Genomic DNA, 21,764 nt, shown 5'->3' with positions numbered 1-21,764 from the left:
CATTTTGCCAGCCTTTTCCCCTCATTCCTCATTGGAAGAAGAAGAGAAATGGGATCGTTTGGATCTGGTGCGCTGTTTATCTACATACCTGAACCGGACTTCAGACATAAGGAAGACATCTAGACTGTTCCTTATTCCTTCAGGTTACAAGAAGGGTCAAGCCACTTCTTCGTCTCGTATTGGCTGATGGATCATCTCAGCCATTGGTCAGGCCTACTCAGCCTCTGGAGTTCCTGTCCTTGGAATCCTTGGCCGCTTCTTGGGCAGCTGCAGCCAACATTTCTGTGGATCGCATTTGTTCGGCAGCAACATGGTCCTCCTTCAACACGTTTATCAATCACAATCAGTTGGATATAGTGTGTTCATCTACCACAGAATTTGGTAGAAGTGTCCTCTCTGCTGCCTTATAGTTTATGGATCAATAAACCGTATTTGCGTGGATTTATGCGTTGTGGTGCTTACCGATATTTTCTGTTCCCGGATTTATCCATGGCAGCCCTGCGATCGCACCCTCTTCTGAAACCATTTGTGGTTTGGTGGCTTTAAACTAAGACTGAGTGAGTATAGGGGGGCGCTGTGTTCCTGTCCGATTGAGACGGGCGGGAGCTATGCCCACACGCAGCGCTGGCGTGGATATATCCGGGGGCGGAGCTATGCCCACACGCAGCGCTGCCGTGGATATATCCGGGGGCGGAGCTATGCCCACACGCAGCGCTGCCGTGGATATATCCGGGGGCGGAGCTATGCCCACACGCAGCGCTGCCGTGGATATATCCGGGGCGGAGCTATACCCACACGCAGCGCTGCCGTGTTTATATCCGGGGGCGGAGCTATACCCACACGCAGCGCTGCCGTGGATATATCCGGGGGCGGAGCTATACCCACACGCAGCGCTGCCGTGGATATATCCGGGGGCGGAGCTATGCCCACACGCAGCGCTGCCGTGGATATATCCGGGGGCGGAGCTATACCCACACGCAGCGCTGCCGTGTTTATATCCGGGGGCGGAGCTATACCCACACGCAGCGCTGCCGTGGATATATCCGGGGGCGGAGCTATACCCACACGCAGCGCTGCCATGGATGTATCCGGGGGCGGAGCTATACCCACACGCAGCGCTGCCATGGATATATCCGGGAAGGAAATATCGCTACGTCTGGCGTTTAGTGAATACCTGCATTAGGGGTTTATTTACTAAGCAGCGAGATTGTGGCCAGTTCTGGGCTCGCGCTGGCGAGCTGTGAGTTCGCAGTTTAGTGAATAAGTCACGTGATTCCAATCATGCTGACACTGGTTTCCATTCCGGGCTGATGATTGACAGCCCACATGTCACGTGACCACATTCACCCCCCCCCCCCCATTCCCGACACAGACTGCGAGCCCCGAGCTGACGTCACGGACAACGCCCCCCGCGCGCCCCCAGCTCCTGCCTTCCTCTATAGCGCTCTGCGCGTGCGCGATATGCCGCAGAGTGCCCGCCCCCCGTGTGACGTCAGAGACCACACACCCCCTGGATCCAGTGACGCCATCCGAGCGCCGGCTGGGGAGAGAAAACCGGCTGCTGCCGGCCAGGACAGTGACAGATCGGGAGCCGGGCCGGGACAACCGTACCACCCCTGCCTGGAGGAGGATGCTGGTCTGACCCGGAGAGACCGGCTGGAAGGGACATGGCTCAGAGCAAGGACACCCTGCTGCACCTGCTGGCTGGAGGGTAAGGAGGGGGGAAGCATGGGGGACACATGGCGACCGGCTACCCCAGATAGGGGACCCCCCCCCCGGCTAACACAGACCCCCCCCTAACCCAGACAGGGGGACCCCCCCCCCCCGGCTAACACAGACAGGGGGACCCCCCCCCCGGCTAACACAGACAGGGGGACCCCCCCCCCCCGGCTAACACAGACAGGGGGACCCCCCCCCCGGCTAACACAGACAGGGGGACACCCCCCCCCCGGCTAACACAGACAGGGGGACACCCCCCCCCCGGCTAACACAGACAGGGGGACACCCCCCCCCCGGCTAACACAGACAGGGGGACACCCCCCCCCGGCTAACACAGACAGGGGGACACCCCCCCCCCGGCTAACACAGACAGGGGGACACCCCCTCCCCGGCTAACACAGACAGGGGGACACCCCCCCCCCGGCTAACACAGACAGGGGGACACCCCCCCCCCGGCTAACACAGACAGGGGGACACCCCCCCCCGGCTAACACAGACAGGGGGACACCCCCCCCGGCTAACACAGACAGGGGGACCCCCCCTCCCCCTAACACAGACAGGGGGACCCCCCCCCCGGCTAACACAGACCCCCGCTAACCCAGACAGGGGGACCCCCCCCCCTCCCCGTAACCCAGATAGGGGACCCCCCCGGCTAACACAGACCCCCGCTAACCCAGACAGGGGGACCCCCCCCGCTAACCCAGACAGGGGGACCCCCCCCGCTAACCCAGACAGGGGGACCCCCCCCGCTAACCCAGACAGGGGGACCCCCCCCGCTAACCCAGACAGGGGGACCCCCCCCGCTAACCCAGACAGGGGGACCCCCCCCGCTAACCCAGACAGGGGGACCCCCCCGCTAACCCAGACAGGGGGACCCCCCCCGCTAACCCAGACAGGGGGACCCCCCCCGCTAACCCAGACAGGGGGACCCCCCCCGCTAACCCAGACAGGGGGACCCCCCCCGCTAACCCAGACAGGGGGACCCCCCCCGCTAACCCAGACAGGGGGACCCCCCCCGCTAACCCAGACAGGGGGACCCCCCCCGCTAACCCAGACAGGGGGACCCCCCCCGCTAACCCAGACAGGGGGACCCCCCCCGCTAACCCAGACAGGGGGACCCCCCCCGCTAACCCAGACAGGGGGACCCCCCCCGCTAACCCAGACAGGGGGACGCCCCCTCCCCCTAACCCAGATAGGGGGACCCCCCCGGCTGACACAGACAGGGGGACACCCCCCCCGGCTAACATAGACAGGGGGACACCCCCCCCGGCTAACATAGACAGGGGGACCCCCCCCCCGGCTAACACAGACCCCCGCTAACCCAGACAGGGGGACCCCCCCCCCTCCCCGTAACCCAGATAGGGGCCCCCCCCGGCTAACACAGACCCCCGCTAACCCAGACAGGGGGACCCCCCCGCTAACCCAGACAGGGGGACCCCCCCCGCTAACCCAGACAGGGGGACCCCCCCCGCTAACCCAGACAGGGGGACCCCCCCCGCTAACCCAGACAGGGGGACCCCCCCCGCTAACCCAGACAGGGGGACGCCCCCTCCCCCTAACCCAGATAGGGGGACCCCCCCGGCTGACACAGACAGGGGGACCCCCCGGCTAACATAGACAGGGGGACCCCCCGGCTAACATAGACAGGGGGACCCCCCCCCCTGGCTAACATAGACAGGGGGACCCCCCCCCCCGGCTAACATAGACAGGGGGACCCCCCCCCCCGGCTAACATAGACAGGGGGACCCCCCCCCCCGGCTAACATAGACAGGGGGACCCCCCCCCCCCGGCTAACATAGACAGGGGGACCCCCCCCCGGCTAACATAGACAGGGGGACCCCCCCCCGGCTAACATAGACAGGGGGACCCCCCCCCGGCTAACATAGACAGGGGGACCCCCCCCGGCTAACAGACAGGGGGACCCCCCCCCCCCCCGGCTAACATAGACAGGGGGACCCCCCCCCGGCTAACACAGACAGGGGGACCCCCCCCCCGGCTAACACCGACAGGGGGACCCCCCCCCCGGCTAACACCGACAGGGGGACCCCCCCCCCGGCTAACACCGACAGGGGGACCCCCCCCCGGCTAACACCGACAGGGGGACCCCCCCCCGGCTAACACCGACAGGGGGACCCCCCCCCGGCTAACACCGACAGGGGGACCCCCCCCCCGGCTAACACCGACAGGGGGACACCCCCCCCCCGGCTAACACCGACAGGGGGACACCCCCCCCCCGGCTAACACCGACAGGGGGACACCCCCCCCCGGCTAACACCGACAGGGGGACCCCCCCCCCCGGCTAACACCGACAGGGGGACCCCCCCCCCCCGGCTAACACCGACAGGGGGACCCCCCCCCCCCGGCTAACACCGACAGGGGGACCCCCCCCCCCGGCTAACACCGACAGGGGGACCACCCCCCCGGCTAACACAGACAGGGGGACCCCCCCCCCGGCTAACACAGACAGGGGGACCCCCCCCCCCGGCTAACACAGACAGGGGGACCCCCCCCCGGCTAACACAGACAGGGGGACCCCCCCCCCGGCTAACACAGACAGGGGGACCCCCCCCCCGGCTAACACAGACAGGGGGACCCCCCCCCCGGCTAACACAGACAGGGGGACCCCCCCCCCGGCTAACACAGACAGGGGGACCCCCCCCCGGCTAACACAGACAGGGGGACCCCCCCCCCGGCTAACACAGACAGGGGGACCCCCCCCCCCCGGCTAACAAAGACAGGGGGACCCCCCCCCCCGGCTAACAAAGACAGGGGGACCCCCCCCCAGGCTAACACAGACAGGGGGACCCCCCCCCAGGCTAACACAGACAGGGGGACCCCCCCCCCCGCTAACACAGACAGGGGGACCCCCCCTCCCCCCTTTAACCAGCTTCTCTACCCTGACAGGTTCTCCCCAATATTAACCTATTTTACCCTTCAATTACTCCCAAACATTTGCCTCTCTCTCCCCTTTTAATGACCCCAGTCATGTGTTTTTAGAAGAGTCCCTTCCTTTACCCTCAGGGGATCCCAAATGCTTGTCTCCAGCAACTGGACACTATTCGGGGACCCAGGCATGTGTCCCCAGCAACAGCCTTTGTACCCTTCAGGGGACCCCAGACATGTGTCTCAAGCTATTTTATACTTGAGAGGTCAGTCCAAGATCTGACTATATTGGGGAAGCATAGAGTATTTCTGTGTTTTAATCAAATTAGTACAGGAATCCAAAGTTTATGTAATTGTTTACACTGTATTTGCTGATCTGGGAATTTTTTAGATTTTTTTTAAAGGGAATTGTATATTTTTAGGCCCAGTATCCCTGATTATCTCCCTGATGACACTGTCTGTATGTGAGAGAATTCTAAATGGTTATCGTGTGTGATTTGGGAATATGTCATGGATATATTTTGGAGACACCCATAAACCGTTAAATTAAAATAACATTTGAGTATATGTGTCCTTATTTCTCCTAATAAAAAATATATATTTATAAAAATAAACAGTCAAGCGTTTTTAAAGGGGTGTTTTCAGAATACTTAAATGACATCAATCCAGTTGCAAGTCCAACGTTACACATATTGTATATTTGTTTGTTTGAAAATCATAAAATATTTGTTTATTAAACCCCTGCTGCTACGTTCTGCTCAGTCTTGGACACCGTGGGGGGTTGTCCAAGATTGCTAATATCGAGCAAGTGACGTGAGATGTACATTTGTTTGTGCTTATTTTCCATTTTAGAGGAGTTTATTCTGTGTGTAGGAAATGTGTGAAACAATACTGGTTTGTTTTAAGTTTGCTCTTTACAAAGTTTGCTCGTGATAACCGAATATGAAACTGAACAGTTATGGTTACTATGTGTAGTGAAAATGCAGCTTTTAAATTATTGCTCCTGTAATTGTTTTAACACTCCAACTCCTGAAAGCCATTCACAGTTAGGATCACCAGCGAAAGATAATATACAGACAATAAACTGGAATGAACACTTTACCAAACTTAATTCTGCATCCCCCCCCCAACCCCTTTATTTATTCTTTTCATTTTTATTTTGTGAATGGTTTTACATTTTGCTAGCTAGGCAGTCCAAGGCATATGATGCAAATTAGCTTGGCTCCTGAAACTAATGCATGAGTGCTCATGCACTTATACATGGGTTTTTTAAATACTCGAAAATATGCCCAGCGTATAGTATGGAGATGTCTGCGCCAGAATGAGCTGAGAAGGCAAATAGTATTTTTAATTCTTACCTGCGCTACACGCTTCATTGGAGTGCTGGATTGAAAATATCTCTAGTAAAGCTCCCTCCCAAAAGGGGCACTGATAGACCCCAAATAGCCCAAAATAGCTATACTATTACCAAAAGGTAATGCGCACTATATTAATAATAATAATAATAATAATAATAATATAATGCCCATTAATATAGTGCAATTTTTTTTTAAATCCAATTAATGGGGGTAGCACTAACTGGGTTGATGTGCACCCCAATAGCTGCAAGAGAACAAGGCTGGGAGTCTTAGACTGCACTACAGCGTTTGCTACTTAGCTCCCAAACATCTCTGCATCTATTCTAAACCAACATTTTGTAAGCCATAAACCAAGTTTAGCTTGTTGCAGGAAAAAAAACGAGCAACCTAGCAATTTTAAGTTGCCTCTATACTATTTATACAGATCAGATAATGGCTTTTAAAACGCACAGTATAAATAATCACATTCTGCACAATGTGTCTCTGTGGTTATATAATTGTTTGCTGTCCGAGCTCCAGCGGGGAGAGGGCTGTTACATAACCTCCCATTATTGCTGCTGTTTAGAAGACCCGAGGTGACTCTGACAATGCTCTATTTAGCAGCATCTGTCCACATTTCCTGCCTAGCTTTTGATCTGCTGCGTCAGCCCTGAAATAATATAGTGCATATGCAGCACGCAATAGGTTTATTTCAATGCTTTAATTAGAACTTCTAAAAAAAAAATAACAAAACCACATTTTCTCAGCTGGAATTTAGGGCTACTCATTTCCCATTTTATGATTTGTAAAACCCTGTGGAATATGTTGGAGCTATATAAATGATGATGGTAATTTATAATACTTAAAGGGACACTATAGTCACCCAGACCACTTAAGCTCAATGAAGTGGTCTGAGTGCCCGGTCCCTCAGGATTAACCCTTCACATGTAAACATAGCAGTTTCAGAGAAACTATGTTTACATAGCAGGGTTAATCCAACCTCTAGTGGCTGTCTTCCTGACAGCCGTTAGAGGCGTTTCTGCGACGCTGGATGTGAAATTCGCATCCAGCGTGCAGAACGTCAAAATGCTTTCCTATGGACTGTTAGAATGCGCATTCCACTCCACTCGGGAGCTGCCGGCGGGAGGGGAACCCTGAGGGTGTGGGTCCCCCAAGGATGACAGTGTCAGGAAAACGGGTTTGTTTTCCTGACACTATAGTGATCCTTTAAGTTCTATTGGGCTCTCTAAACAAAAATTCTGCCTACTGTGTGGAATTTGCTTTTTAAATTTACTTCTGTGTTCAAATTTTTTACTTCGAAGCATCAAGCCTGTCTAAAACCCAATTTTCAGATTAGAAGAAGGGGGAGAAAGGTGGTCTCATTTCACTTTCTGAAGTTTGTGTTGCATCAGGCTCCTCTTTTCTATTTTTCCTGGAAGCTTGGTGTACAATCAGCTTGCCTATAAAGCGTGACTGACTGCAGAGATGGTGCAACGTTGCATCATTACCTGAAACCTCCGTACTAGTTATGCAGCATAAACTGGAATGTCCAGGAATTTCTAGGTAATCTTAATCATGTGGGCTGAAAAGGAAGTTCTACACCAAAATTGACTAATAGAAGTTGGATTTCTCTCTTCTGTTTTGCAATCGGTAAACCCATCTTTGGAACATTTAAATACATAAAAGGAATCCACACAGTAAAGGAGGAGACTATATTTAAAAGAAGAAAAACTACCACAACAAGAGGACATAGTCTTAAATTAGAGGGACAAAGGTTTAAAAATAATATCAGGAAGTATTGCTTTACTGAGAGGGCAGTGGATGCATGGAATAGCCTTCCAGCTGAAGTGGTAGAGGTTAACACAGTAAAGGAGTTTAAGCATGCGTAGGATAGGCATAAGGCTATCCTAACTATAAGATAAGGCCATGGACTAATTTATTATTATTATTATTATTATTATTGCCATTTTATATAGCGCTAACAGATTCTGTAGCGCCTTACAATATTATGAGAGGGAGGATGTAACTATAAATAGGACAATTACAGGAATGCTAGGTTGAAGAGGGCCCTGCTCAAACAAGCTCACATTCTGTAGGAGGTGGGGTATAAGACACATTAGGACAGGAAATATCAATCAAATAAGGTGGGAGTGAAGCAGAGCTGGAGGAGAGAGTAGAGTGCTGCCCTTTAGGGGAGAGCAAGAGACAGGTATGTGAGGTAGAGGTTACTCTGGGAGGCCATAAGCTTTCCTAAAGAGATGGATTTTAAGGCACTTCTTAAACGATTGAAGACTAGGGAGGAGTCTGATGGCGGTAGGCCGTATGTGTTTATCTATATTTCTGTTTGTGGTTATGTCAGTGTGTAATTGTGTTATGGTGTGGGCATGTATCAATGTTTGTGTGTCAGGGTGCATGTGTGTATGTGTCGCTGTCTATATGAATTTGTGTGTATGTGTCGGTGTATTTATGTGCATGAATATCTGTGTGTATGTATGTGCATACATCCAAGCATTCAAACACCAGCACAACATACAAGCACACTCCTGCAATCAAACACAAATATTCCAAACACACCCCTGTATTAAAACACAATAACTATATACAAGCACCCCATCAAACACCAACACTGTACATTACACTATAGCGCCAATAAATGCAGCAGCGCTGTACAGATATACAACCTAGAAATTTCGACTTGGGGTGCCTTGGAAAAATAATGAAATATTAAGGGCGCCTTGAACTTAAGTTTAGGAACCACTGGGTTAGCAATTTGAATTGACTCCTATAGGATACAGGAAGCCAATGTGATGACTGACAGAGGGATGAGGTGCGAGAGGACCGACTAGAGAGGAATAAAAATAAGTCTGGCGGCAGCATTCATTACAGACTGTAGCGGGGCAATACGGCTTTTGGGAAAACCAATCAGGAGAGGGTTACAATAATCCATGCAGGAAATTACTAGAGCATGGACAAGTTCCTTGGTACCATCTTGCGTAAGAAAGGGACGGATGCGGCTATGTTTTTAAGATGGAATGTACGGATTTGGTAACCTACTGGATGTGAGGCAAGAATCAAGTATGACGCCAAGACAGCGCGCCTGCAAGGATGGACTGATGTGGATACCACTAACTTGAATGGAGTGTGAGAGTGGAGGAACAGTATTGGGAGGAAAGACAAGGAGCTCAGTTTTAGAGAGATTGAGTTTCAGAAAGCGGGAGGACATCCAGTCCGAGATGGAAGAAAGGCCATCAGTGACCTGTTGCAGGACGGCAGGGGAGAGGTCCAGGGAGGAGAGAGCTATATCTGGGTGTCATCAGAGTACAGGTGGTATTGGACTCCAAAAGAGGTAATAACTTTGCCAAGAGAGGCAGTATGAAATAATGAAAGTATTTAGAAAATTGGGCAGACTAGATGGGCCGAATGGTTCTTATCCGCCGTCACATTCTATGTAATTCTGCCTCCCTGTATTCATCCAAATAACTTTCAGCTTGGTTGGGGTTCAGTCATTAAACTGTGATTAAATCAGTCATTAATTGGCAGAGGAGCTGCAGAGCATTGACAAAGAAATGGCAACCAGAAGGGCTATTGGGAATTGTAGTGCACCTGAATATTTGACTGTGTTTTAATCTGTGATTAGAATTTAGCCTGACCTTGATTTTGTTCCAGTGAAATATATATTATCCATTGCTAAGTGGATTGAGGAATTAGGAGCGAGGTTTTTCAATATTATTAATAAGGTCATTTCCCCGGGCTCTGCCAAGTGTGTGACTAAGTTATTAAAATAAATCACACCCTCCTGCCCTTTGGATCTATATTCAGCACATTCAAAGGTCACAGAGTCTGATGTGCACAGTCTACAGAGTCATGTGATGGGAAGCAGCCTTTCTGTACTTTGTTTATTTTCATCCACCATGTTGCTATCTGGCAGAGCTGTGGGCATGTGTGCCACATGGTGTGCTCGGCAGTATCCCAATGCAGCACTCCCTGAAGGTATCATTTCAAGCATTAAAAATCCACAAGTGATGTTGGGCTGGGCAGTGTTAAAGGAACAGGTGACATTGAGACCTAAAGCTAATAATACTCACTTTCATGTTTATTTAAATGTATAGGATACAGCTCATGGCTCATTGCGCACGTAATAAGGGTTGGGGAGGTGAACGTATGCCGACATCCCTATCTGCTGGAGGTTAGACAGGTGTGCCGGCGTGTATCATTGCCTTTATTTTTAAAGATTATGTTTCAGATGTTGAATGTTTTTCCAGAATGCTTCATTAGATGCATTGATGTATGCTGTTTTTGATATCATGCATGTATCACTAATTACATGTGCAGTTTTTATTTTTTTTTATTCAATGTGCACAGTAAAAGGAAGTAATAACGGGCTCTTTTTGTGAGCTATTATCTGTTTTAGCGGATTAGGTGTTCTATCACTGTTTTGTTATTTCTGAACCAGATTTAAATTATATTTAATACAGGACACGATCAATCCATTATGTCAGACCAGAATGTCAAAATGGAGGGTCTCAAATGGTGATTCTATGCAAATACTCTAGGTCAGAGATAGGCAACCTTCGGCACACCGGATGTTGTGGACTACATCCCCCATAATGCTCTTACACCCATAATGCTGGCATTATGGAAGGTGTAGTCCAAAACATCTGAAGTGCTAAAGGTTGCCTATGCCTGCTCTAGGTCACGGACATCTTACAGGCATCTGTTTTAAACCGCTTTCAATGAATCAATATTCTGGTTCTGCCGTTTCCGTAGGAGTGCATATTATTGTATGTGTTCTCTGTAGGGCCGGCCCAAGACCTTGTGCTGGCTGGGTCGTAGGATGAAATGCTGCCCCGCCCACCAAACCACGCCCACATTCATTACGTTCGGCCCTTTTATGTGCCATTCTTTCTTTCCCCATTGTGCCCCTATTTACTTCCCTTTATATAGTGTGGCCGAGCGATTTTTTTCAGTACCCAGACTGACAGGAAGCTGTTCAGTTCTCCCACTGAGCACTTCCTGTCAGACTGGTTAGAGGATAAAGGCCCTCTACTGCAGCGCGGTCCTCTTGGCCACACTACATGACGTGACCGACAGGAGGCATAGCACTGCCTGCTTTCCTCCTGTCGGTCACTCAGAGCCTGAATATTCCTGGTACGGTCATCCCGGCCAGCATGTGTCATGTGGAGGCGCTCCAGACAGCCAGTAAAGCTGCTGAGAGCGCCCCCTCAATCTATTTGGAGCCCAGGCAAATCACCCATTGGGCATAGCGACATGTGGGGAGGTCAGAAATAATTTAGGGGGCATCTGCTCTCTTTATCTGCGCCCAGTTGGGGGAAGGATGATAAGCTGCCTAGGAACGTGCTTTGACAGGAGCAAGGTCAAAATACTGCTTCTGTGAAAGTGCCACCTGGAGCCACGGCCCCACCGAGGCCTATGGACTGGCCGTCTTTGGTTATCTGTATCTTTTAATTGCGCTAGAATTTTACTGTGCATTGTATGGATGTTTTTCCTCATGGATTTTATCTTGTGCAGGTAACAAGTAGCATTGTCCATGGCTTTCCGTCCTTTTCCTGATTCGTATAATCTGAAATTACTTCATTCTACCTGCTGAGATATATTCAGTGGAAATGTCATGTCTAATCACTGGAAAGGGGGTTTGTGTCTTAGGTTCCATGTCTATTGGAGGGATATCCTCTCTGAAGAATAATTTTCAAGAAATAGAGATAGAGAGAGAGAGATATATATATATTTTTTTTGTTTTGTTTTGTTTCTTTTTTTTAAATACAACTGCTACTTCTACCACTTATCTAATAATTGAAATGTTGGCCGCAAAACAGTCCTTCAAGTTTAATGACCTACATTTCAGATCTCATCCAATCCTAGTGAACCAATTATTGAATTGCCTTTTCAGTAACCCCCCCCCCCCCCCAATCTAGCAGCCAAGGCTTCTGTCAGCTCCTGGGAATCTCTGTGCCATCACACACAGTGCTTTTGTGCTGTGCTGAGCATGCATGGGTAATTAGCACTGAGCCTGGCTACATATATTTGTTTGAGAACCTATCACGCTGGATGAGCCGACCAGTATAGCTGTTGATGCAAAAGTCGTGTCTGACGCAAGCAGTGTTCCAGAGAATGCTTTTATATTAAAGGGTTGTGCTGTGTACGCATCGTGTAACTAAGGAAGTTACCAGCACTACAAAAATCACTGCTTCAAGTTATCCTGTTACCTCATTGTCTTTCCATAAATTAATCTAAAAAATTGCTAATAACGAAAACATATTCTAACCTAGCTTTAGTAAATCTAGGTGAGCTGTGTTTATTTATTTATTTATTTTTTTTTTTTTTCTTCAATGGGAGTTAATAATTGTATCACAAGTCAAGAGACACTCTAAGCACCAAACCAATTTGAGCTTTAATTAAGTGGTGTAGATAATGTCCATGCAGTCTCATCTTCCATTTGTAATCATGGGATTTTTTTGGGGTGTTTTTTTTTTTTTTTTTTTTCCATTTCATGGAGAGGAGAGGAGAGGATGTGGTCCGTATGTCTTTAATGGTCCTTTAAACATATTACAATCTGACTGTGGATATTCTGTAGAGGGTAAGAGAGATGCTTAGTCTGTTTGCCTCCTGTTTACAGAACTTGTTTTTTATTATTGATTAATAATAATAATAATAATAATAGTAATAATAATGGGACACTATAGTCATCAGAACTAACAGCTTAATGTAGTTGTTCTGGTGAGTATAGTCTGTTCTTGCAATCTTTTTGCAGTAAACACTGTCTTTTCAGAGAAAAGGGACACCTGTGCTGGCCACTCTTCAGATGGCACCCTTTGTGTGGAGACTCTGAACTTTCCTCATGCATTGATTTAATGCTGATTAGCCAGGGTGGCATTTGGCTCCGTCTCCCAGCCTGTCTCCTTGGCTGAGATCATCAGAATTGACAATCTTGGCCAATCCAAGCATTGTGAGTGGCTGAGATCCCTTCTGATGTCAGCCAAGGATGCAGGTCAGGGGCAGAGCCAGCACCAGCAGATTAGAATGAAGGTAAGATGTTGTTATATTTGGAGGGCCTGGGGAAGGCTACATGTAATTATTATTTTATTTAATTTTTTTGTTTAACACTATTGGATCAGGTATACATTGTTGTTTTCCTGACCCTATAGTGTGCCTTTTTCAGTTTTTTTTTTTTTTTTAACAGGAAAACTATAGGAACCCAGACCACTATCTCTTGCTGTTCTGAAGGACAGCTGATACTGAGCCACTAGAGACGCTTCCACAAAATAGTGGAGTAAAACTCGACTATTTCCATCAGTCTCAGACACACCATCTCTTTGACGCATTGCGGGGGTTTTTTTTTTTTTCCCACACATGCACACTAGCCTCCCCAATTCTTTGCACGCAGTCCCCTAAATGGTAAGTAGGGCGCTATAGCATTAGTAATGCAAATGTTTTTTCTAACACCTTTTAGTGTTCCTTTAAGAACTAATTTTAGAGGTTGTATTCATGGGTTTGTCCTTTCCTCCTTGGTTTCTTGTGTCTTTTGCTCCCTGTCCCCCCACACCCCATCCCATTTATGTACGCTGATCTGTCTTGTTGCCTTCCCCACTTTTTACGGACTCCCTCCCTTCCTTTTTGCTGACTTGTACCAGCTTTTCTAGATAATCCAGGGAAAGCTGCTACTAGCACAGGCTCAAGAAATATATATGTTTTCTTCAGTTTAGAAATAAGCCCACAGCATGTGGTTTTTCTGCTCATGCCTACAGTCATACACTGCAGTGTCCATCAAAGAAAATGACGACATGGTCCCATAAAATAGATGATATTGGATAATTATTCTGCTTCTGAGACGTTACTGAGCTTATAATAATGTGTACACCATTCATTTTATAGATACTGTAATTTTACGCTACCTGGTTACACATCTGAGTCATTTATTTAGAGCTGCTTGGGCAGCATGGAAGTTTGAAGTGTTTGAGTAACCCTTTACAAATCTTTTATTACACAGTATGTCTAATTTAGAATTTTTTCTATCATGTTCTGTTTAAAGCCTGCAGGAACCGTGTGTTATTTAAAGGGACACTATAGTCACCCAGACCACTTCAGCTCAATGAAGTGGTCTGGGTGCAATGTCCCTCAGGTTTTAACCCTTCAGATGCAAACATAGCAGTTTCAGAGAAACTGCTATATTTACATTTGGGGTTAAAGCGGCACCGTCATGCCGAATCCCGTTTTTTGTTTTTTTTAACCCCCCTCCCGCCTCCACTACATGCAATCGACCCCCTAGTCACCCCCAAATGTCCCTAAGCCCCCCACATTACCTATTTTTAATTCTTTATTTTCTGCCCGATCTTTATTCAGGGCGCCGCCATCTTTGTGTGGGTAGGTGAAGTCCCTGTGGGACACGTCATCTACCCACACTACACAGACTGTGAGATTCCCGCACATGCCCAGTGAAACACCTGGACATGCGAACGGGAATTTCACCTATTCATTCATTCATCAGACAGACGAATGAATAGAAACATTAGACAAACAAACTAACACCGAGTATCACTGAGTATCAGTGTTCGTTTGTTCGTTCAGTTTATTACAAGGAGGATTGCAAGATCCCTCCTTGTAATATGTAGAAGATTGCAAGATCCCTCCTTGTAATATGTAACTATAGAAGCGGCAGGGAGCAGTGCTCCCACCACTTCATAAGCCCCCCCAGGTCCCCCCCTCACTCTATGGGGGTCAATATGACCCCCATAATAGCACAAGGGAGATTAAAATCTCCCCAATGCCCCTACTCGCTATACCGCGAGTAGGGGCATGTCCACTAAACAGTGAGCAGCCTGTGGCTGCTCACTGTAAAAAAAAAATGGTAATAAGGGGGAGGGACCTACTGTCCTCCCCCCCGGCCCCCACCCCTGAGCGGTGGGTTGGGGCCATGATAAAACAATAAGGGGGGGGGACCTACTGTCCTCCCCCCTGGCCCCAACCCCTGCGCGGTGGGTGGGGGCCCTAATAAAACAATAAGGGGGGGGACCTATTGTCCTCCCCCCCCCCCGGCCCCCACCCCTGCGCGGTGGGTGGGGGCCCTAATAAAACAATAAGGGGGAGGGAGCTACTGTCCTCCCCCCCGGCCCCCACCCCTGCGCGGTGGGGGACCTACTGTCCTCCCCCCCTGGCCCCCACCCCTGAGCGGTGGGTGGGGGCCCTAATAAAACAATATGGGGGGGGACCTATTGGCCCCCACCCCTGCGCGGCGGGTGGGGGCCCTAAATGAACCCCCTCCCCCCCCATCAAGGTGACTAGGGGTCCCAAGCCCCTAGTCACCCCCCCCCCCACCCAAAACATTCTATCCCCTACCTACCCCCCTCACCCTAAAAATAGTGAGGGGGGAATAAAATAACTAACCTGTAAAAATAAAAATTAAACTTACCATTTGACGTCTTCTTTTTTCTAAATTCTTCTTTCTTCAGCCCCCCAAAAGGCCAAATAATAATCCGGGGGTGGGGGGTGTGTATTAGCTCACTGCTTACTAGACATGCCCCTACTCGCGGTATAGCGAGTAGGGGCATATTATTTACTAATACTAAGTAATCTTTACTTAGTATTAGTAAAGTTGGCTGAAAGACCAATTTAGGTCTTTCAGCCTTTTAGTAGATAGCTCCCTGATACCGTGGGAATTAGGGAGTTATCTACTAAGCGGCTGCAAGATGCAGCCACAGCAATGAATAGGATCGGAGTTTCATTCATTAGAATGAAATTCCGATACGATCAAAGTACCGAATTGCACCCTAACACCAATGGAGAAACTGTGCTCATTCTGTTAGGATGCAATTCGGCAGTTTTGCCGGCGTTCTGTCTAAGTGACAGGACGTTCGGCAATACTGACAGGAAGCATTGTGGGAACAGGGAGGAAAGCTAGGGATCATGGGAAAATTGCTCTGACCAGCGGAAATGAAGCACACTTTGCTCCTCCGCTGGTCTGAGCTGGTCAAGCAGAGGAATCCTCCATAAGGCAAAGAGTCCCTACTTTGTCTTATGATTTTAAAGAAAACTAAAGAAGACAGGAAGAAAAGAAGAACAGATCCCGAGAGAGGGGGAGAAGAGGAAGAGATTGAGGAAAGGTAAGTTCGGCATGACAGTGCCGCTTTAAGCCAGCCTCTAGTGGCTGTCTTCCGGACAGCCACTAGAGGCGCATCTGTGACGCTGGAGGCCTATTATGTCTCCAGCACTCAGAGCATTCATAGGAAAGCATTGAAAAATGCTTTCCTATTGACGGCTTGAATGCACGCGCGGCACTTGAATGCACTTGCCGCGCATGCTCATTCGGCTCAGCTGACGTCGGGGGAGGAGAGGTCACCAGCGCCGAGGGAGCCCAGCGCTGGAAAAGGGTAAGCTGCTGAAAGGGTTTTAACCCCTTCTGCCCAGCGGGAGGGGGACCCTGAGCGTAGGGGCACCCTCAGGGCACTATAGTGTCAGGAAAACCGCTTAGTTTTCCTGACACCATAGTGATCCTTTAATGTTCAATTAACAGACCAGGAGATAAAAACTTCTAAAGTAAGATCTGAAACCATCATTATTATTTTTTTTTTCTTCTTCTTCATGGAGGCTGTGAGAGTCACAGCTGGGGAGGTGTGGCTTAGGGCTGTATACATCGAAGTAACTTTGATTTAACTCCTAAATAGCGTAGAATTGAGCAGCAACATGTAGGAGGGGGGTGATCTCTACAGCAAAACTGTTTAATTAAGCTAAAGTTGTTTTGGTGCTCAGAGTATTTCTTTAAGAAGCACTGGTTCCGCGGTCACTGGATATCTTTTGGGTGAAGAAAGTAGCTTTAAAGATTGGTGCTTGTAAACTGGATTTTAGATTGTATTATTCTAAAACGTTTTATAGAGTTAAGCTTAAAAACACTGTAATAAAAATATTTTATCAGTTTAGCGAGTAACCCTTTTAACAGAGTTATCTTTCCTGATCAATCTGCCTGCCAATGGAAGACAAGAAATATGTTGAAACTGTCCGATTTCTGCCAAGTGATCTTTTGTGATACCCTAAACATGCTATCTGCTATTGTGAAAGCTTCGAGGGGGGCCTGGCAAACTGCACTTTACTTTCTGAGATTTTTGCACTGTAGCTAAGGATGATGTGAACCCAGAATCTGTATAAAGAAAGCGTGAGAAAGGTTTCTAATTCAATCCAAGTCTTGTTTATATGCAGAGAGACCATTTTGTTCGTACGCTGCATCAAAATCACATAAAACTCTCCCCTAACACCCTTTACGTTTTATTTACTGTTCCTTGTGCCGCAACAAGGAAATATGACTGTACATATAAGCTTGTTCATACTTACTGTTGTTTTTTGTTCGCTCAAAATGTTTAGAAATTTGTCTGGACAGAACCCCTTACGAAAACATAACGCTGCAACACTAGATAACTACTCTACTAATATATGCCTCTCTGTATCACAATGTTTTTTCTTTTACACTTTGGCTCTTGCATAAGCCCACACAGTATCTTTTGTGCAACATTCATGTCCATGTGAACTTTGTCAAATGTACAACGAAGAATATATATGAAACAAAAAAAATAAAAAATCTCGGCAAGACACCACGGAATTAAAGGCACTCACTATTGTAACATGATGTATGGTGGACTTTCCTGCAGCTGACCGTTCCTTCGACTACTTGCTTATTTAAGTACCATATCATTACGACATGCCCTTATATTGATGTACATTTGTATTGTATTTCACTACTGTTATGCTTTTTGGTGCCTTGCCTTGCAATAAATAAAGAATTTATAAAAAAAAAAAAATCACATAAAACTCAAAGTACTGATTCACAACCTTGGTTGCCCCTGCATTCTTGCCTTTTCCTATTGTACACCTAACTTTAACACGTTGTAAAACACGCACACGTACATCCCTTTTGATAACCATGTACTTGATCATTTTTTATTTTTGAACACTGGATCAGTATTGAGTGGCCTCTTCCAGGTTACTCTAGAACGTATAGAGGTATACACAACCTTGTTTTCATAAGATTATTGGAACCACAATTATACTTATGTATTTCGAGACTATAGCTTAGGAAAATATAAGTAATTCTACCTAATCTTGCCCCCAGACAGTGGGCATGGTTGTTATGACTGCAATGATATCCAATCTTCTCCTCAGCAAACATTTAGTAGGTCTATGACTGTAAGAGGAAATGAATGCTGGAATATTGCCAATACTGTTTTTCCCACACACGGGAAAAGCCGGGTTTGATAGAGAAATCAGCAGAAGTTAGAACAACGTTTAGGATGCAGTGACCCTGAGCAAAGCTTAGAATAATCAACTCTGTTTACTTATTCTACTCTGTATTTAGAAATGTACATATCTTCAAGAGCAACCTAAATCCCATATGACCCCCTCGTTATTTCCTCTAAAACCTGCTGTTTTGCACATGACACAGATCGGGACAGAAAAAAAAAGTTTTCAAGGAGCCCTAAGCAACTTTCCATTGCCAACTTCCCAAATAACGTGTTGGTGATGGGTGGCCTCGCAATGACGAGATGGTTTCCTACAGATTTCATTCTGCATAGTGGAGACTTTCATTTTGCAGCTCTCTGTAGATCCATGAAATGGGAACATTTCAGTACTTGTTTAAAAGTGTTTTATTTATTTATTTACTTATTATTTTTTTTTCAGTTATGGCTTTTGACCAAGTTCCTCTTCATTTTGTCAAGAAATTCCTTCAATAGCTAACCCAAGTGTGTTGTGTTAAATTTCCTGAAAACCCAAAGTACATTTTGTATCTATAAACAGAAATGGTTGGCAGCTGACCTGGGTCAAGTGGATGGAAGTCGCTGTCTTTTCTTGGAAGGACTATGACCAAAACAAATAACCAGTGTCCTACACACCTTACTAGACCATTGCACATACTGTCTCTGTACTCAGAGACCTTTTTCCTCATGTTGCCCTGCAACCTTTTCTGACTCTATCCTCTCAGCCAAGGACATCGTCTCTGTAAGCAATTGTGTATTTATATGAACGTCTTCTCAATGCAATCACAGGGATGCCTGCATTCAAGACTTCAAGCCTCTATCAAGGGTGCTGGCACGCCATGGTACAACACCATAGAAAGATGAACCACGTACTGCATGGCGTATGTTTTTAAATACAAAGTTCTGTTTATTGTGTCTGGTAAAAGCGCTACATGCCTTTTTTTTTTATAATCCTTTCATCTTCGAGCTCTCCAGTGCTTTGCTACCATGCTTTGCGAATGCTAGAGGTAGGAAAATTCAGGGACCCTAAACAAGTAAGAGGCAAAGGGGTTTCCTCCTGCTGGGACCCATGGCCGAGAAAGAGGTTTCCTCCTGCCACAGGGGCAGCTTGTCTGATTTATATAATATCTGTGGTTGTAGAGGTTTAAAGTCTATTCATGGTGATGGTAAAACAATTGCCCAAATTTCACCTGTAATGGTGTGCCTCATCTCGTACAGTGCTATGTCACGGTAATGACGGCAGACATTTTTGTAGTTGTTTGGCAGCACAATATGTTGATTGCGTTGTGTGATCTACAAAGACATCCCGCCTAACTTTTCAATGACCGCTGTTATTCCCTTGTATTAGTACAGTGACTGTTTTAATATATTTACAGGTTTAATGTATAAATGTGACCGTTTTGCCAGTGGTGTTGTAATGTCCGTGCAGACAATGTGACCTTTACAATTTCAGAATCCTTTTAGAAAGAGTACAACGAAGCATAACATTTTATATTTTTATTGTTGTTTTGTGTGTCTAACTCATATAGTATTGGTAAGCCTCTCATGCTGCTGTTGTGTGTGTTTTTAGGTTCTCTAAGTGTCTGTAAATGTTTGAGCAGGTTAATGATTGAAACCAGTTCACTGAAGGGCAAATACCGTAATAATGCTTTATTTGTGAGTAGACCGTGTGTTTTGAGAAAAACTTACGGTAGTAGTTTCTTACTAGGTTTTGTTTTAGTCTAGACTATCTGGTAAATGATTTGATTTTCCGCTGCAACTCCTATGCTTTTCCACCCATTTTATTTTATTTTGGGAGATGTAGTCTAAGGATAGACTCTTGTGTCTCTGTGTATTTCTGTAGACCAGTGTGGTGGAGATAGCAATCACATACATATAGGGTGGAATGTGATCATATTCTTGCAGAAATATACAGCATTTTTTTCAGTTCCGTTGTTAATGTATTCAGTCAATTCCATTATCTTTTTGCAGAAGTAGAGCTGGTTCTAGGATGAGTTGGCGTGTGAAAATATATCGATCATGTGCTCTTTCCTCCCAGAAAAACCAAAGCTGCCAAACTTGTTAAATCTCTGGCTTCTAAGAGCTGTAAATCGTAAATGCTAGATAGTATGTAATTACTTTTTACTGTAATTTTCAGAGAAATGTAAAGTCTCATTTGGGCTTGAAATGAGAATTAAAGGGGCACCATTTCATCTCATTGAATTGGATAGAAAGTTTTCCCAGTATAGTAGTTTTCCAGTACTGATGTTGGTGAATTAACAGAAAATTGGCTCCGATTATTCTCGTTCTAGTTCTCTAGAATGGTCACTTTGTCATCCGTATTCCTACACGCCTTCCTCTTTTCCCAGGTTATTTCTCATAACAATCTTTAAACTGTGTTATCTACGACTTTGTCCAAGTCATTTTATTGCCTTTGTCCTTGGATCATAATAACTTCATCCTCGTTTGGTGTTTTTGTTAAGTTTTAATCGCTCTCATGACCTATTGACAGTGTTTACTGTTCCTAAGAAAATTACTACTATAAATAGACAATTCAGCTCAGCCTTAACTGATTTCATGTTAAGAGTCAGGTTCCTGTACCTGTGTGGTGGTTGGGTTTTGTTTTTTAAATGTTTGTTGTTAAGTGTTGTAGCTGATTAACTCGCATAACCTATTGAGAATGAGCCGCCTCTTATTTTTATTCAAGTCGACAACAAACTAAAATCCCAAAGAACTTGGTGCTTTTGCCATATAGGTGCATTGCACTGCTTTTAGGTGAATTGCTGTATAGCTTTTCCTGCTTTCACCAGATTTGGTTTTAAACTGGAGGTTTTCTACCCAATTTGAGGCTGTGGCATTGTCTTTTATGCCCTGTGCCACCTAAAGCATAAAACTGTGCAACTTGTAAAACCATGTGCTGTCCTCACAGGCAGATGTGGCCCAGACACTCGACTCTGTAAACGTTCCTCTAAGTGTACTTTTTGTAGTGATTCCAGATTTTGGCAATGACTCTTTGAATCGTTTTGACTTTTCTAAGACTGATCTGGTCTTGGATATGAGATGAACTGGATTTTTTTTTATTTTCCTCTCTGCAGGTGTGCTGGTACGGTGGGAGCCATTGTGACATGCCCCCTGGAAGTGATCAAGACACGGTTGCAGTCCTCCGGAATTGCTCTTCATTCGGTTTACTACCCCCAGGTACAGCTGGGAACCATCACTGGAGGTGGAGTTGTCAGACCTGCTGCTTCTGTATCGCCAAGTGCTCTTCAGGTTCTCAAGTGAGTAGAAGCTTCTTAATGGAACGAATAAGGTTGGACATGAATTTTTTGTTGTTGTTGTTGTTAAGAACATGCGCGCATGCTGCTTTTCACACAGGCAGAGCACGGGCATTGGAGACCGGAGCAGCTAAGAGTTTTTAAAACCACAAACGAGACAATTTTTGGGGGGGGCTTAAACCTTCTCCAGCTTGGCCATCTTGGGCTGAAACTTGGAATCCGCATGTTAAATCTGCACTGTTCGGTGGATAAATCCCACAGAATTACAAAAACAATCTATGTAACTTGTGATTGCAGTTTAGGAGTCCTATCTCTCT

General features: G+C 46.9%; 1 protein-coding gene across 1 annotated transcript in view; it reads left to right on the top strand.

Moving 5' to 3' along the window:
* Positions 1–1,501: 1,501 nt before the first annotated feature.
* The window catches only part of SLC25A33 (solute carrier family 25 member 33), a 32,148-nt gene continuing 11,885 nt past the window's right edge, over positions 1,502–21,764 (top strand). Inside the window, exons 1-2 of the mRNA XM_063436612.1 lie at positions 1,502–1,711; positions 21,268–21,450. Coding sequence (XP_063292682.1) covers positions 1,668–1,711; positions 21,268–21,450 — 227 coding nt within the window. The 5' untranslated portion in view covers positions 1,502–1,667. The remainder of the gene's footprint in view (positions 1,712–21,267; positions 21,451–21,764) is intronic.

This window comes from Pelobates fuscus, chromosome 11, assembly GCF_036172605.1.
Source record: "Pelobates fuscus isolate aPelFus1 chromosome 11, aPelFus1.pri, whole genome shotgun sequence".
In the NCBI taxonomy this organism is placed as follows: domain Eukaryota; kingdom Metazoa; phylum Chordata; class Amphibia; order Anura; family Pelobatidae; genus Pelobates; species Pelobates fuscus.
Note: the sequence above shows the minus strand (reverse complement) of the source record. Positions and strands in the feature narration are given on the sequence as shown.